General features: G+C 36.5%; 1 protein-coding gene across 1 annotated transcript in view; it reads right to left on the reverse strand.

Annotated features, from left to right (window-relative positions):
* Window positions 1-1,224: 1,224 nt before the first annotated feature.
* LOC150110052 (formimidoyltransferase-cyclodeaminase-like) overlaps window positions 1,225-15,847 on the reverse strand; it is a 286,116-nt gene continuing 271,493 nt past the window's right edge. Inside the window, exon 13 of the mRNA XM_090390935.1 lies at window positions 1,225-2,790. Within this exon, the coding sequence (XP_090247061.1) occupies window positions 2,707-2,790 (84 nt within the window). The 3' untranslated portion in view covers window positions 1,225-2,706. The remainder of the gene's footprint in view (window positions 2,791-15,847) is intronic.

Consider the following 15,847-nt stretch of genomic DNA (forward strand, 5'->3'; position numbering starts at 1 on the left):
AAATCCGCAACCAAAACAACAAAGGTACAATGTTATTCAAAAGGAAATTCACTATACATGAACTATGTAATATGATAAACTAATCCTGTGGTCCCTAGGGGTTTGTTGCAGTGAGTGTTGTATTTCTGTTTACCAAAATTTGAGATATCATATCAGGTTTAGCTTTTACCCGACTTTTCAATTTTCTAAACTGTCAAGATGTAACATGTTAGATAATTTTTTTATATTCTCTTATTAAGAGTAATCTAGTAACACACACATATATATGAAAGGAAGAACAGAAGCTCCTTTATATGACGTGAACTGATATTCAATTTAATATAAAACTTACAGTGCAAAGAAGACACTTTTCAATGATAAAAACAAAACATCCTTTTAATGAATGAAGACACCATAAGAAAATCCTTTGTTTTCCTGAGTGATTTACCTTACTGTTCAGATCTTGAATAAAAAAAGTAAAAGAAAAATGATGAAAAGAAAACTTAAATGCTTCATAAAAATATATATCAAATTTTTTTCACTTATTTTTACAGTAGATTTACAATGATGACAAAGTCGGTCATAATCAAAACTTGGAAAACAACAGAATATATGCATTAAATGCCTTTATATATTACAGGTTTGAAGAAACATCTGCATTTTTAAATGCAAAAGATAAAATCAATTTTCTTATTATTAATGTAAAAAGAAATAGAAAATAAATAAATATCATATATATATATATAAATGAATGTGACAAATGATAACTAACACTGGGTTTAATAGGTCATAATATAGATAGATAATTGCAATGGGAAGCCATCTATCTCCTCCAGGTGTTGACTTATTCATGGAAAACTTTGAATAAGGTTTCCTGCTATCTACAAATCCAAACCGTCAATTTGGTGGAGATGACATATTTATAATCTGGAAACAGTGTGGCTGATTTACATAATTTTCGTTCATTTATTAACTCCTCTCCCTATAAAATTAAATTCATTTTAGAACTTGAAAATGAAGGAAAAATTACCTTTCCTAGATGTTTTAATTTCAAAAAAGGTAGAAGGACTCTCTCTCTCTCTCTCTCTTAGCATATACTGTAAGCCTACTGATACAGGTCGTTACCAACATTTCTCTTCATTGCACCATATATTGCAAAAATTAGGTATTATACATATGCTGAAAAAAAAAAAAGTTGATTTCTATTACAGGAGATGAAGAAACACTAAAAGAAGAATTAGATTCTTCTTTTAGTGTTTCTTCATCTCCTGCTTCACCATTCCAACTATGACAACATTCAACTGGTGAGCAATGAATAGTCTAAGAATATTCATTGCTCACCAATTCAAGTAGAGAATAGTACTTTGTACTATTCTCTACTCCTCCAAAACAGATCCCTGACATTCACTACCGAGCCTTTTCCATCCCTTACACTGTGCTACATTGTTTTCTCTCAAAACTGCCGATCTCCTGAAATCTCATGGCATAAGAGTGGCTTTCAAGCCCACTGACTATATCAGCTCTGTTACATTCATCTGAGGACCACAACCCTTTCAACAAACATCCTGGAGTTTACGATATTCCATGTTCTTGTGGCCTTGCCTAGATAGGGCAAACATCTAGAAGTTTCGAAATTAGACACAAAGAGCATATTAACAAGAACAATTAATAACAACAGAGAAGACAGCTCGGGCCTAGCTTTTCACTTCTCCCATACTCACGACATTAACTGAATGGGACAGGCACTCCATACCTTACATAAAAGTCAACTTCAGTGCTTGCAACATCAAAGAGGCAATGATGGCATCCACTCACAAGGCATATAACAGAAACCAAGGAATGATTTTTTTTATATGATATTTGGAAGTCTTATTAGATCTTTCAACACATCAGACTAACTCTTCTGCCAACTATCACGCATACCTATACCTGCTGAACAATAACCTACCCGTGCCAGCTTCCATTCGCCACATTTTGTGTGTGTAATGGTTCCTACATGTTTGGATTTAGTTATGTAATGGTTCGTGTTTACCGTTTTATTGCATTTTTTTGTTCTTCCTAACTCAGAAGAAGCCACTAGAATAATGTGGCGAAACTAGTTGGTTTAACTATCAATATTATGGCCTATTAAACTCAGTGTTACTTATCATTTGTCATATAAGCTACAGATTGCACAATTCATAATGGATTTAGTTTATCTAAATTAGATAAGGCATTTAAAATAACATTTAGTTACAAATGTTAATCTGGGCAGGTTGCAGACCTTAAAGGCATAAGTACACAACTATTATTTAAAATAACATTTGTAGGAATAAGATACCTAATGGAGGGAAAAAAATGTAAAAATACTTAATCTTACTATACATAAAGACTTCTAAATGTATGCTGACTACATGTCATAACACATTTCAAGAAATCCATTATGCAGAACAGAAGGAACTTCATTGGACAGTACAACTAAAACCTGAAGAAAATAGTTATATCTAGAAGAAAGGAAGTAAACATCCCAAATGTAAAGATGAGATACATTAGTGAACCAAGTTTTCTTACTGCAGATAAAATTAAAAAGCACCTATGAATTATTTTGCTGAGAAGATACAGCACCTTACATAACAGAATTGATGTTATTACACAAAACAAAGTCATTAGGAATGATTTTTGGTACAAATAATTCAGCTGCCACATTATAAAATACATAAATACTATATTTTATTATATTTTTACAGTCTATACTCTATCATGTAAAATCTTTAAAATTTCTTGGCACTTAATCTCGGCAGTTCTTCGGTGCTGTTCAATTTCTTGAATAACCTAGAAAATTATGAAATAAAATGAATCCCTTTAAAATTACAACTTAAATATTAAGATGTTATTTCAAAATCCTCCAAAATAATATACGTAATTTTTATTTATTTATTAATATATAAAAAAAATTACTTCAGTAGCTAGCCAAAAACTAATTTAGCAAAGAACAAGTAAAATCACTATGGTTTTACTGATTTAAACATTTTGAAAACTGTATTACAAATATCATAATTAATTACTATTTAATGGAATGAAATGAAGATTAAGTAAACTAAACTACTCTGTTTGATAAAATCCAGAAGTGAGTAGAAAACAGTTGGCTGTAAATAATGAAAAGATTGGTGGTACATATCAAAAAATTGATGATGGTTACAATTTTGTTTTGTTATTCTAGTTTTAAGGTAAGTATATGGATATTTATGAATGTCATCATTGTCATTGGGTGGGAAATAATTTTTAACCCACAGCATGAAGCCCTCATACTTATTGTTTGCCCATAGCCAATTCATGGTATTAATGTGCTATAGGTTTCCAATCTTTTGTGAGGCAGAAATGCTATAAAAAACTGGCATAGAAAACACAAAAATCTGGATCCATTTTCTTATTAATATTATGTTAAAGATATGCCTGTATTTCTCAGGAAATAAATAAAAAAGATAGGTGTTCTAAATAACAGCATCAGTAGAAACTTTCTCTGAGTGTGAAATGACCCTCAAAATTGGTTGATGTTTTGGTCACTAATATTTTGAGTGAGGAAGTGAATAAATTGATTCCATTTCTGGTGAGCAGCAACAATCAAATATAACAATTCATTATAGTTCACATATAGAAAACAGAAGAATAGAATAATTTGTTACAGTGGATGGTTCGTATGGTGAATTTCATTTAGAATAGTACTGCTGTTATGGCCGAAACTTTTTTTTATTGTTATAATGAGTGAACAAATTCACTACAGCAGTGTTTGAATAGCGAGAATTGGTTGCATCTGCTGAAACTAAATATCGTGTAGAGAACAGTGAATCAGTAAGAAATAAGTCACTAATCACTAACTTCTTTCCTCTATACTGAGTCAAATTTTTAGGGAGTTCTTCAAATCTGATGCTGTTCGAAAATATAGCAAAGCAACTAAGGCTATAGGACATTATGGTATTATAATAAGGTAGGATATCTGTAACCTATCTTTTCTGGCCAGTTCATCTGTTTTGCAAGGAACATCACTACAAATTTGAGAATAGCATTCTACATTTGAAAAGATTTATGATTCAAAGACAGAGAGAGAGATAAGATTGGTCAACAACATTCAAAACATGAATTCAAATGGACTTACTCTGTCTAAGTCATAGCTAAGTAAAACAGGAGAATATATTATTTACTGGTTTACTCACCAAAATTGTGGATTGATATAAGATTAACTGGAGAAGGTTCATGATATATAAAAAGATGCACATAAAAGAAGAGAGGCTCTGGTTATCCCAGTTTTAGTATTTGAGTGGCCAGTGTATGGGAAAATACTAGCCACTCACACAGAAAAATAAGCTAAAAGATGGAAATTTACCTACTCTTCATACCAAACTCTGATCAAATGCATAGAGATAACAGCAATAATTTCTCCAAACATTTCCATGGAATATGTTCAAAGTGAGTGATAAGCCAAATGATTTCCTGTGAATTAAGACTAGCAAAATCTATAGTGGAATTATTTATTAACTTCCATGAGCTAATCTCCTCAAGATACAGGATGAATGCCAGCATGTAATTTTACCTCCCTACTGGGTAGGAAGTATATATATGTCCAGCAAAACCTGGATACAATGCATGCTATTTATTATTATTATTATTATTAAACACCTCCAGGGAGTCCACAGACTCATCGAGGGAGAGTGTGCCAACAGCATCGAACAATTGGTCTCCTTCCACCTACTAACCACACTCAAACTTTCTTAACTTTTTGCGAGTCATTAGTAGCAGAGGCTCTACCAATTGACCAACCTTTGCTGATATGCTATATGTTGAAAGAACATGGATAAGTGTAAGTTGGCTGTCATCACCATTACAAGGTGGGATAATCTTTCATGCTGAGCAGAACACTTATCCAGATTAAGTCTCACATTCATTGCTGAACTCATTTACCTACACAGCAAGAAATGCAGTTCCTTGATATGTACTGGGTAACTAAAATATTAGTTATAGTGATCATTGTCATCATTGGTTCGACAGCCCTGTGGGGGGCTCTGGCTCTTTTCAGAAACTTCTTTCAGCCTTCTTATTCATGCTAAGTTCCTCCAGTTTTTAACTCCAAAAGTCTTAATATCCTGGATTATTCCATCTTCCCAACTTAATTTATTGATTTTAATGTATATGTCTGGCTCATTAAATAATATATACAATTCATAATTATATCTTTTTCTCCACATCCCATTCTTTTGCACTGCTCCAAAACTTCTTTCAAATAGACCTAACAATCTTTCATCTGCCATTGATAATACTCACTTTTTCAGAAGAATAAGTTAATATTGCACTTGTAAGCACTTTATACATAGTCATTTTTGTTTTTCTTAAGATAAAAAAGTGACTAAAATGTCACTTTTTTATCTTAAGAAAATCTGATCCCAGTATACACTGCTTGGAAAGACGTCGATAGACACCGTAGCATGAGAAACAAACAGTTATGGTGCCCACCTTAAGATGTAGGACTCCTTTCCACAAATGTACAATAGTGATCAATATGAATTTTGGACCATTCTTCCTGTAAACATGTAATGAGGTCATGGACTGTTGTGGGGCAGACATCCCTTGTTCTTACCTGATGATCCAGTTCACTCACACAGATGTTCAAATAGGATTGAGATTAGGACTCTGTGGAGGACATTCATGTCCACAAACCATGCAGATACAGCAGCAGCCATATCATACAGTGCATTGGTTTGCTGAAAAAGACAATGGCCAGTTCTGTAGTAATGCCACAAAGTAGGAAGCACTGCATGGTTCAGATTTGAGTTGAATAAACATTCAACTGCAAGAGTTGAATGTTTATTCAACTACAAACATAGTAGTAACCACAAACAGAGGTCTGAGGTCAAACCCGGAAAAACAGGACCATACCATCACATCGCCACCTCTGAATTTCATAGTTGGGGTTACACACTCTGTAAGAGATGTTCACTGGGCATCCGCTACACCCACACTTGTCTGTCTACTCAGTAGAGGGTGTAACATGACTGTTACTCCATAACACAACTTTCCAAGCTTCCACATTCTTTGCACCATTGAGACAATGCTGCATGTTGGTTTAGGTAATATGGGGCTTGCATATTGAGTTCCTACCATGGAAATCCATGTTGTGCTGCAAGTCTCAGTTCTGAATGTTTTTGTGCAGATTCTTGTTTGAGTTAATGCCCAGAGGTCTGCATTCAACATGTTGGTTGACATGTGGCGATTTTTACACCCTATCTTTCATAGAACCCTACAGCCACATTCAGCGAGTGTGGTGTGTGATGCACTGTGGGTAGCACTTTCAGTTGACCCCCCCCCCCCTCTGCACTTCCATCTATCTCAGTATGATACCATTGATTTTGACCTGGGATGGCCCAATTTGTCAACAATCTGCCAAACATAGAGGCCTGCAACACGGCATCCTATCAAAATGTCTCTTTCAATTCCCTTCTCACAGCTATTTCACCCAGACATAGATGAACTGACTTGAGAGCATAATATCCTCTAATTTATACCAGCTACAAACACGACTCATTACATGACACGATGCACCTTGCCCATGGGGATCTCCATTCACTTCTTTCTAAGCAGCATATAATGGTTTCAAATTTATAAGAATCAATTTCGATTTGAGAAAGCTGATCATCAACCTTCTTTGAGAAGTTGTTTAAGTTATTGGCATATATTTCATTAGAATCAGGCATACTAACTAGAATTGAGCGTAAAGGATACAGTATTTTTTTTAGGAAGGATAGACACGATAGGAGAGTGCATACTGCTAATGATATCGGAAGACTTGAATCCAGTAAGTATTGAGACCTATGATTGTAGTATTAGTAACAGTATTTCATGTGGCAGTGAGTGAATTTGAAGCCATCTGGTGTGAGGTGGAATCTAACAAGATCAATTACATAGTGGGGTGTTGTTAAAAACCTAGTGGTTCAGTTGCTAGTGATGAAAAAATGCATCACCAAATAGAGATGACGGGCACGAAAAGAGTAATCATAATGGGAGACTTTAATTATCCAAATTATGATTGGGTAGCAGTAAAATCTCATGAGAAGAATGAAACTGAATTTTTATTGAGCTGTTGTGAGACAACTTCCTAAAGCAGCATGTGACAGAAGGAACTCAAGGTCAAAGAGTGTTCGATTTGATTATAGTGTCAGAAGGCATTTCAGTTACAGATGCAACTATTTGGCCTCCATTGGTGACAGTGATCATGGTACTCACTTGGGAAGTGACTAAGTTTGTGAATGTTCCATTCAGAAAAGGTTACATGCTGAACTACAAAGCAAGAAATTATGACTAACTGAGGAGTATTTGACTTCTGCAGAATGGTATTGGTTGCTGGATGGAAAGCATTTATAAAATACTTAAATGATGCAATATTAGAATGAGTTCTGAGAGTTATTCTTTATTATTATTATTACTCAGGCCTCCATGGAGTCAAAAGAATCAACATGGGAGGTCCTCCCCTAGGAAACACAAAGACCATCATACCACTCCTTGAACTCATTGACCATTCTTGCTCTCACCACTCTATCAGGCAATGCATTCCACGGTTCAACCACTCTTTGCCCTCTTGCTCACGGCTTCCTTTCATAACTTCCAGGCTGCCTTGTCATCATTCCTTCCTGCTGTTCCAATATGTGAAAGAACTCCCCAGTGTCAACCCTGTAACTATCTCTCAACGTTTTAAAAGTCTCGATCATATTACCTCTCCTTCTATCTACCAAACTATGCAGTCTACATTCCCTCAGCCGATATTCATAACTAACATTGTGCAGTCCTGAAACCATCTTTGTTATCTGCCTCTGTACCCTTTCCACTTTTAATTTATCCCCTTCAAATCCTGGGGACCAAATGTGAGAACAATAGTCTAAGTGTGGTCTGATCACGGTCTTATACAATGGAACAATAACTCTTATTTTTTTTTTTTTAAATAACGAAACCTGTGGTGCAATGATAATTAAAAGAAACACACATATTAACCACAGTGAAAATTATTTAATTGTAAATACTTCATCCTAAGTATCTTAGGACATCATCAGTATAGTAGTTTAAAACAATAATAGGAATAACATACAGTTAGGGCGTATGATTAAAATAGAATTAAACGTGCGTAACGTGTTACAGAAGTAAAAAAAAAAAAAAAAAATTATTTAACACAATTTTGTATGACAATTTCCCATACTTTAAGAATAGTAAGAACGTTGTTGCGGTTTTTAAGTTTGGTCTGTGTAGTAGGGCTTCAGAACTTTCTTTGTATAAACGTTCATGTTTATATAAAGATCTATGTAAAAGTTTAGACTTTTGCCAATGGGTCCTATGGTTTGGATTTTCAATTCCGTGCTGAGAGAGGCCAGATTTCTGTGGTTTAAAAAATGAATGTGGTCTTGATGTTCCGAGATGCGTTTCTGAACAGACCTACCTGTCTTGCTTATAGGTCTTCTTGCTTGTAAATTTGACCTTTCCAGGTGAAGTAACCTGATGCAATAACAAACTTGAACAATTCAACTATATCAGACTATATCAGATTCAACATTTCAATTATATCAGACGGAAATTTTTGAGTTAAACTCAAAAATTTCCGTCTGATATAGTTGAATTTGAGTTTAACTGAAAAATTTACATCTGATATAATTGAATTGTTCAAGTTTGTTATTGCATCAGGTTACTTCACTACATCAGGAACAGCAATGGGATCTCCTTTATCACCAAAGCTGTTTGGTGATAAAGGAGATCCAAAATTGTTTCTAGAACACCTTGAAGAAAAAATATTCACTTTTGAACCCAAACCAAAAATTTGGTTAAGATATGTCAATGACATATTTGCAGTCTGGGATCATCCCGAACATGAATTACAACTGTTTCTAGATAAAATTAACCTTCCTCATCATAGCATCAACTTTACATTAGAAAAAGAATCTCCACAGGGTATCTCCTTTTTGGATTTACACATCCAAAGAAAAGAAGACGGTTCCACCGCCACGTCTGTCTTTCGCAAGCCAACATTCTCAGGTCGTTACATTCACAATTCTTCTGCTCATCATCCATCTCAGAAATCTGGCATTATTAAATCACTAGTTTCCAGAGCACACAAATTCTGCTCCTTTGAAGAATTCTTTAAACCAGGAATTAGAAGTAATCAAAAATACAGCCATCCTAAATGGATATAATCTGAAAACAACTCAAAAAATCATCAGTCACTTCTCCACACATCAAACCAGACAGGAAGAAGTCCACAGAATTCCCATAACTCATGTCAAAGGCATCTCTGAACGTCTTTCTAAAATTATGAAGAAATACAATTTTGCCACTGCTTACAAACCTATCAACCAAATTTACAACTTGTTACCTTCTCCTAAGGACAAATTCTCACCTTTGATGTTGCCTGGCGTTTATGAGATTCCATGCTCATGCGAATTGTCTAACTTTGGACAGACAGGTAGGCCTGTTCAGAAACGCATCTCGGAACATTAAGACCACATTCGTCTTTTTAAACTGCAGAAATCTGGCCTCTCTCAACACGGAATTGAAAATCCAAACCATAGGATCCATTGGGAAAAGTCTAAACTTTTACATAGATCTTTATATAAACATGAACGTTTATACAAAGAAAGTTCTGAAGCCCTACTACACAGCCCAAACTTAAACCGCAACGACGTTCTTACTATTCCTAAAGTATGGGAAATTGTCATACAAAATTGTGTTAAATATTTTTTATTTTTATTTTTTTTATACTTCTGTAACACGTTACGCACGTTTAATGAGATTCTATTGTAATCATACACCCTAACTGTATGTTATTCCTATTATTGTTTTAAACTACTGTACTGATAATGTCCTAAGATACTTAGGATGAAATAATTACAATTAAATCATTTTCACTGTGGTTAAAGTGTGTTTCTTTTAATTATGATAACTCTTATCTCTACAGGTCAGCATCCTTTTCAGTGCAGCAATCCTCTGGATTACCTTTACCACCTTTGCAATATGCTCTCTGAATTTCAGTTTTCTATCAATCATCATCTCCAGATCTCATCTCCCCCTACTTCCTCCAGTACAGTTCCTCCAATCGATGTATCCCAAACTTCAAGACTTTACATTTTGCTGCATTAAACTGATACCCCCATGCATTCACCCATCTGTCTAGTTTATTCAAAACCTTTTGTAGGGCTGCTGCATCTGCACTATTACTAATAACCCTTCCCAGCTTCACATAATCTGCAAACAACTGAATATCCCCCCCCCCATGCAATTCATTGACAATGTCATTGATATAAAGGTTAAACGATACAGGTCCCAGTACTGAGCCCTGTGGGACCCCCCCACACACTTGTAACCTTCTGCCTCCTCGATATTGCCCCACTATACACAATTCTCTGATACCTATCAGACAGCCAATCCTGAATCCAGTTAACTAACCTGACATCTAAACCAATGTGTTGCAACTTAAATATCAGCTTATCATGTGGCACCCTGTCAAATGGCTTTGCAAAATAAAAATAAAAAAAAAAAAAAAAGGCAGTATATGCCTTTCCCTCAACTGCTCTTTCACTTTATTATAAAAGGCAATCATATTACTAAAACAAGAGCACCCCCTTAATAAATCCATGTCGACTCTCACAGATAACATTACCCTCATCTGCCCAATGCTGTATGTGGTCCTGTGCTAATTTCTCCAAGACCTTAACTACTGATGAAACACAAACTGGTCTATAGTTAGACACATCCATCCTGCTACTGCCCTTATGCAATGGCACTTATCTTAACTTCCTTCCATTCCTTGGGTACCTTTCCCATAGCCAGAGTTTCATTGAAAAGCCAGGTCAACGGAGCTGTCAGTTTTTTAGCACATTCTCTCAAAACCTGTGGTGAAATACCATCCAGGGTACTCAGTATTTAGAACACACTCTCCTCTTGCACCTCTAAACCCCAAACCTTCCCTATCCCTCTAGAATTAAAACCTACTTCTCCAGGATGAAATACTTCAATAAAGTGTTCATTGAACAATTCCATTATGTCCTCTGCATCAGTCACTCTATTCTCATTTTTATCCCACAATGTCATTCTTCCACAATCATTCCTCCTCCTACTGGCCACATAGCTAAAAAATTCCCTAGGATTTTATTTGGATCTTAGTGCCAATCTCTTTTCATATCCCAGTTTTGCCTTCCTTACCATTCTAGTCACTCTCCTGGCCTGAGTTTTATATTCTTCATGCATCTGCTCTCCACCCCCTCTCCTTATATCTCTTCCATAACCTCTTTTCACCTGCAGTTCCTGTTTGATATTGTTTGTCATCCACTTTACACCAAATTGTGTCCTCTTTTTCACTCGTGGTATACAGCTTACTACTGCTGCTAACAAATATTCCTTCACAATTTCCCAAGCACGAATGATATCCCGGCCTTCCAATTCCGCCCTCCATGGAAATGCCCCGAGTTGACATCTAAGACTATTATAATCACCTGCTTATAATTCCACATATATTCCCTTTTCTTTGATACTCCTGCATGTCTATTCATCTTCCAAGTCAAAACCACATGGTCACTCTCTCCGAATGGGGGAAGAGATGTCATCTCAGTTAATATCAGCTCTTCTGATGCTATGACCAAATCTAAAATTCTTGAACCTCTTGTTCCCTCTATTACATGTTGCCTAAGACATCTGTCACTCAAGAATTCCAGAAATTCCATTTCCTTACTACTACATGCATTTTCCTCTTCCCAACTTATACTGCTGTAGTTAAAATCTCCCATAACAATCATTCTTCTTGAACTTGCCAAGCTCAACTGCCTAAACATCTGCTCCCACTCTCTGTGCTCCCTGGCTTGTAGCAACATCCCACTAAATATCCTGTCTTGCCCGCCTCTACCTCACACCATATGCTTTCAAAACCATTAGTGTTACTGCCTTCCACAGCTTCCACTCTTAGAGAACATAAGTCACCACTTATAAGCAGTACTCCACCACTGCGTTTTCCCTTCTTATCCTGTCAAAAAATGCTTTACCCTGCCACTTCTATTCCTGTTATTATATTATCTTCCGTCAACCACATCTCAGACATCCCAATAATCTTTGGCCAGGCTGATGCTATCAGCGCCACCAATTTATCTCCTTTATTCTAGATACTCCTGGCATTAGTATAAAGCATAAAAATGTCACTGCTTCTATACCTATCATTATCCCTTTCAGAGTCCACTGGACTAGGTGGTACCTGATATTGTGCCCCTTCCCCTCAAGCACCCATTCCCACAAGAGGTCACCCCTGCTACCATCCACCCTGGGAATTCTAGTTTCTCTGCATTGACACACCGACTCATTCAGAAAACAGCAATCTCTCCAGATGCCTACGTTCTTCCTCATTTCAAATGCAAGTGGTCTCTCGCATACAGTTCCTTTCTGTCCTCAAATGCACTCCAAGCATCCACATGTTCCAATCCTCTCTTCTGACACATTCTGGCTATTATGCTATTCATTATTACTGCTCTTCTGTTCAGCTCATCATTATCATACCTAGGTTACACACACACACACACACACACACACACACACACACACACACACACACACACACACACACACACACACTATCTTTCCTCTCTGCATTTTCTTTTATACAATCTCAAGCATGAATCTCAGATCTCTTGCCACCCAATTTACACTGCCTCTCAAGTCAGTCATGCCCACTATCACAATCATCTCATCCACCCTGCTTGATTGCCATAATCACACTTTCTATCGTTCCTCCAGGCAAACGCTCCTCTAGCATCCTATCTTGCACACCACGGATCATCGAGTCTCCATACATCATACCACTCTGTTCCTTGATTGCTCACCTGCATCCCTCACTCTCTCTCTCCTCTAACCCTTTCCTCTGTGTTCCCCTACTTACCTGCTGTCCTGCATCACTCTATCCCTGGTTCAAGCACTCCCTTGCATCTTCTCATTCCCTGTCTCCGACTGTTTCCATTCTCTTCTATCATTCCATAACTCTCTCTCACTCCTACTTTGATTCACCTTGTATTCATCTCTTCCATCCGTCTAATCTCATCTTTCATATTTCTCATCTCATTGCTGAGACATTCCACCTCCCATTTCAGCTCATCTATTTCTCTCTCTGCACGTTAGCAACTCTTTCTCACCATTCATCCTCCCAGTCAAGACAATCTCAGAAAACTTCACAATCATTCAAGCCTTCCACACTCCCCATTCTTATTTTTTTCATTCATATTCTGCTCGTTATTCTTCCCCCTCTATCATACTACTCGTCTCTCTAGGTTGAGATTCTCCTGCCTCTGATGTAATGAGGTCGGTTACTGTAATATCTAACTCACTAAGTTCCTCCCAATTGCTAACATTTTGCGCATATATGCATCCCCCCCCCACGCCCTCTCTCACCTGTCACATATCCAACTGCTGGGACGCATACATACCACAAGAACCACTTGTCAGAAAATCCAGTATTATGTTATGCAAAATGAAGTCCTTAAATGGGGGGTGGACTTGGTGACATGCCATTTGTAATTGGAGATGCGTCTATCGTCATCATTCAAATAGTGCTGAAGAACTACTACAACTAAATGCTAAGTGCTCTACTATACTATGTTAAACTCTAAGCTAATTTACTTACGCGATACTAAGTATAAACTATATTTAACTATACTAAATAACGAAAACTTATCTTCTCTTCCACTGCAGATGCGTCCGACTCTGACCTTGCTTTCTTATTAACCCAAAAATAGTACAATATAAACAACAACTGAACTCCAAAAGCAGCACCACCACTTGTATTACTGAAAAAAATGTAGCACAATTTGCAACAGAAGTCATACTGTACACCATTTAAAAACATTTTTTTGGCGCAGCTCAAATCCAGCACCACGTTCTTCAGTGACTCTAGCACTATCCAAAGTTCAAAGAATAAATAGGATAGAAGTCAAATGGATGTGTAATCTTATTAAGCAAGAGATTAATAATAAACAGATCATGTGGAGGGAATAATACTGTGTGCATAAGGATGACATCCATTATGAAAATTATAAGCTGCAAGCTAGAAATAGTTACAGCTCTTGTATGGAAAGCTAGGTCTAAGAATGAAAAGAAACAGGCTCTGCAAGCTAAAGACAACCCACTAGAATTCTATAGATATGTTGCAAGTAAAAGAAAAAATGAATATGAAAGAATAAATCTTCTGAATACAGATTGTGTGAGGTTGACATGTGCAGAAGAGGTTGTTCAAGTAATGAGCCCATTTTGCTAAAAGTTATCAACCTGGTGTATGCAACATTGAGTTCACTGCTACCTCTTCACTGAATGACGAAATTCAAGTGAATGAAGAGGAGTTATTAGAGCTGTTGCACAAACTGAATAACAATTCGGCAATAGGAATTGACAGGATATCAGCATGGGTGCTAAAAGAGTATTCAGCTGAACTGGCTATTCCTTTGACCAGGCTATATAATTTGAGTCTCAGAACAGGGAAGAATGAGCAAAAATGGAAAGAATGTATAATAATCCTATTGCACAAGGGTAGTGCAAAAATCGATGTATCCAACTATCAACCAATCAGTATCTCTGTAGTGGTAGTGAAGATTTTGAAAACTTGATTAAGGCTCGCATTCAGAAATGGATTGACAGTTGCATTCATCTACTTTGCAATGAACAGCATGGGTTTACTAAGGAAAGGTCATGCTTTAGCAACTTGCTCACATTCTATAATAATGTTACTATTGAACTAGACAAGGGGAATGGATACACCGTGATACTTTTGGATTTTGCTAAGGCTTTTGACAGAATACAGCATGGAAGATTGTTGCATAAATTGGAGAATATGGGTTAGGATTATAAAATATTAGTGTGGATAAGAGAATGGCAGTCTGCACGGTTCGCCTAGTGGCTATGCGCTTCACAACCATATGCCTGGGAAAGGAGTGTCCTGGGTTCGATTCACGTCACTGATGTGAGGAACTTAAGGATCTTTCTCAGACATAGCTAAGTTAGCCAGTCTTGGGCATGGACAAAAGGATTTTTCTCCCCAGTTTATCTGGGGTTTTTCCTCCCACAAGCAAACTGGTCCCGTGAACACACGAGCTACAGCAATAGGATATACTGGGAGGCATAGGGCTAGTCACCTTATCCTCAGGATGGGTACGATTTAGAAGGGCTTAAGATAGCTCTGTAACAGGTCTAATATGTGGAAGAAAGGGAGAAGAGAATGGCTGACTGACAGATATCAAAAAGTGGTATACAAGGGATATGAGTGCAAGATTTAAGGTAACTAGTGGTGTACCATCAATCTGTACATTAATGATATTGGGAAGGATTTGACACGTGACCTTCAGCTTTTTGCCGATGATGCAAAAATAGGTAGGGTAATCAGGAATGTTGCTGATATGCAGTACTTAAAGAACAATTTGAATAGGCTGGAATTGTGGGCATGGGAAAATGGATGTTCAATTCATTGTCAGTAAATGTAAAGTCACGCACTTTGGTATGATTAGATATCCAATGTTTATTATACTGGATTATGATAGAATAAACTGATCAGGCTAGGGATCTTGCAGTGTTAGTAGATAGAAAGTTGAAGTTCAGTGGCAAAAGATAATTGTAATGTTGAAATGAATTTTGACATGTAAAGATAAGGATGTCATCGATACAAAATTAATAACAGAAAACACAAAGATTATTTAATAGTATAATTTTTGCCACAGGCATCTTCAGTACATTTTAAGCTCAAATTAAACAATAACTGACAATTCCAAAAAGTGCCACCTAAGTAGCTGGTGTAAGATAACTAAAAAGGTCAATAAATTTCCTAAGAGAAAAAAAAAATGTATAT

The sequence above is a fragment of the Typopeltis vanoorti genome, chromosome 1 (assembly GCF_054136105.1).
Source record: "Typopeltis vanoorti isolate ZY-2024b chromosome 1, IOZ_Tvanoo_1.0, whole genome shotgun sequence".
Classification (NCBI taxonomy): Eukaryota; Metazoa; Arthropoda; class Arachnida; order Uropygi; family Thelyphonidae; genus Typopeltis; species Typopeltis vanoorti.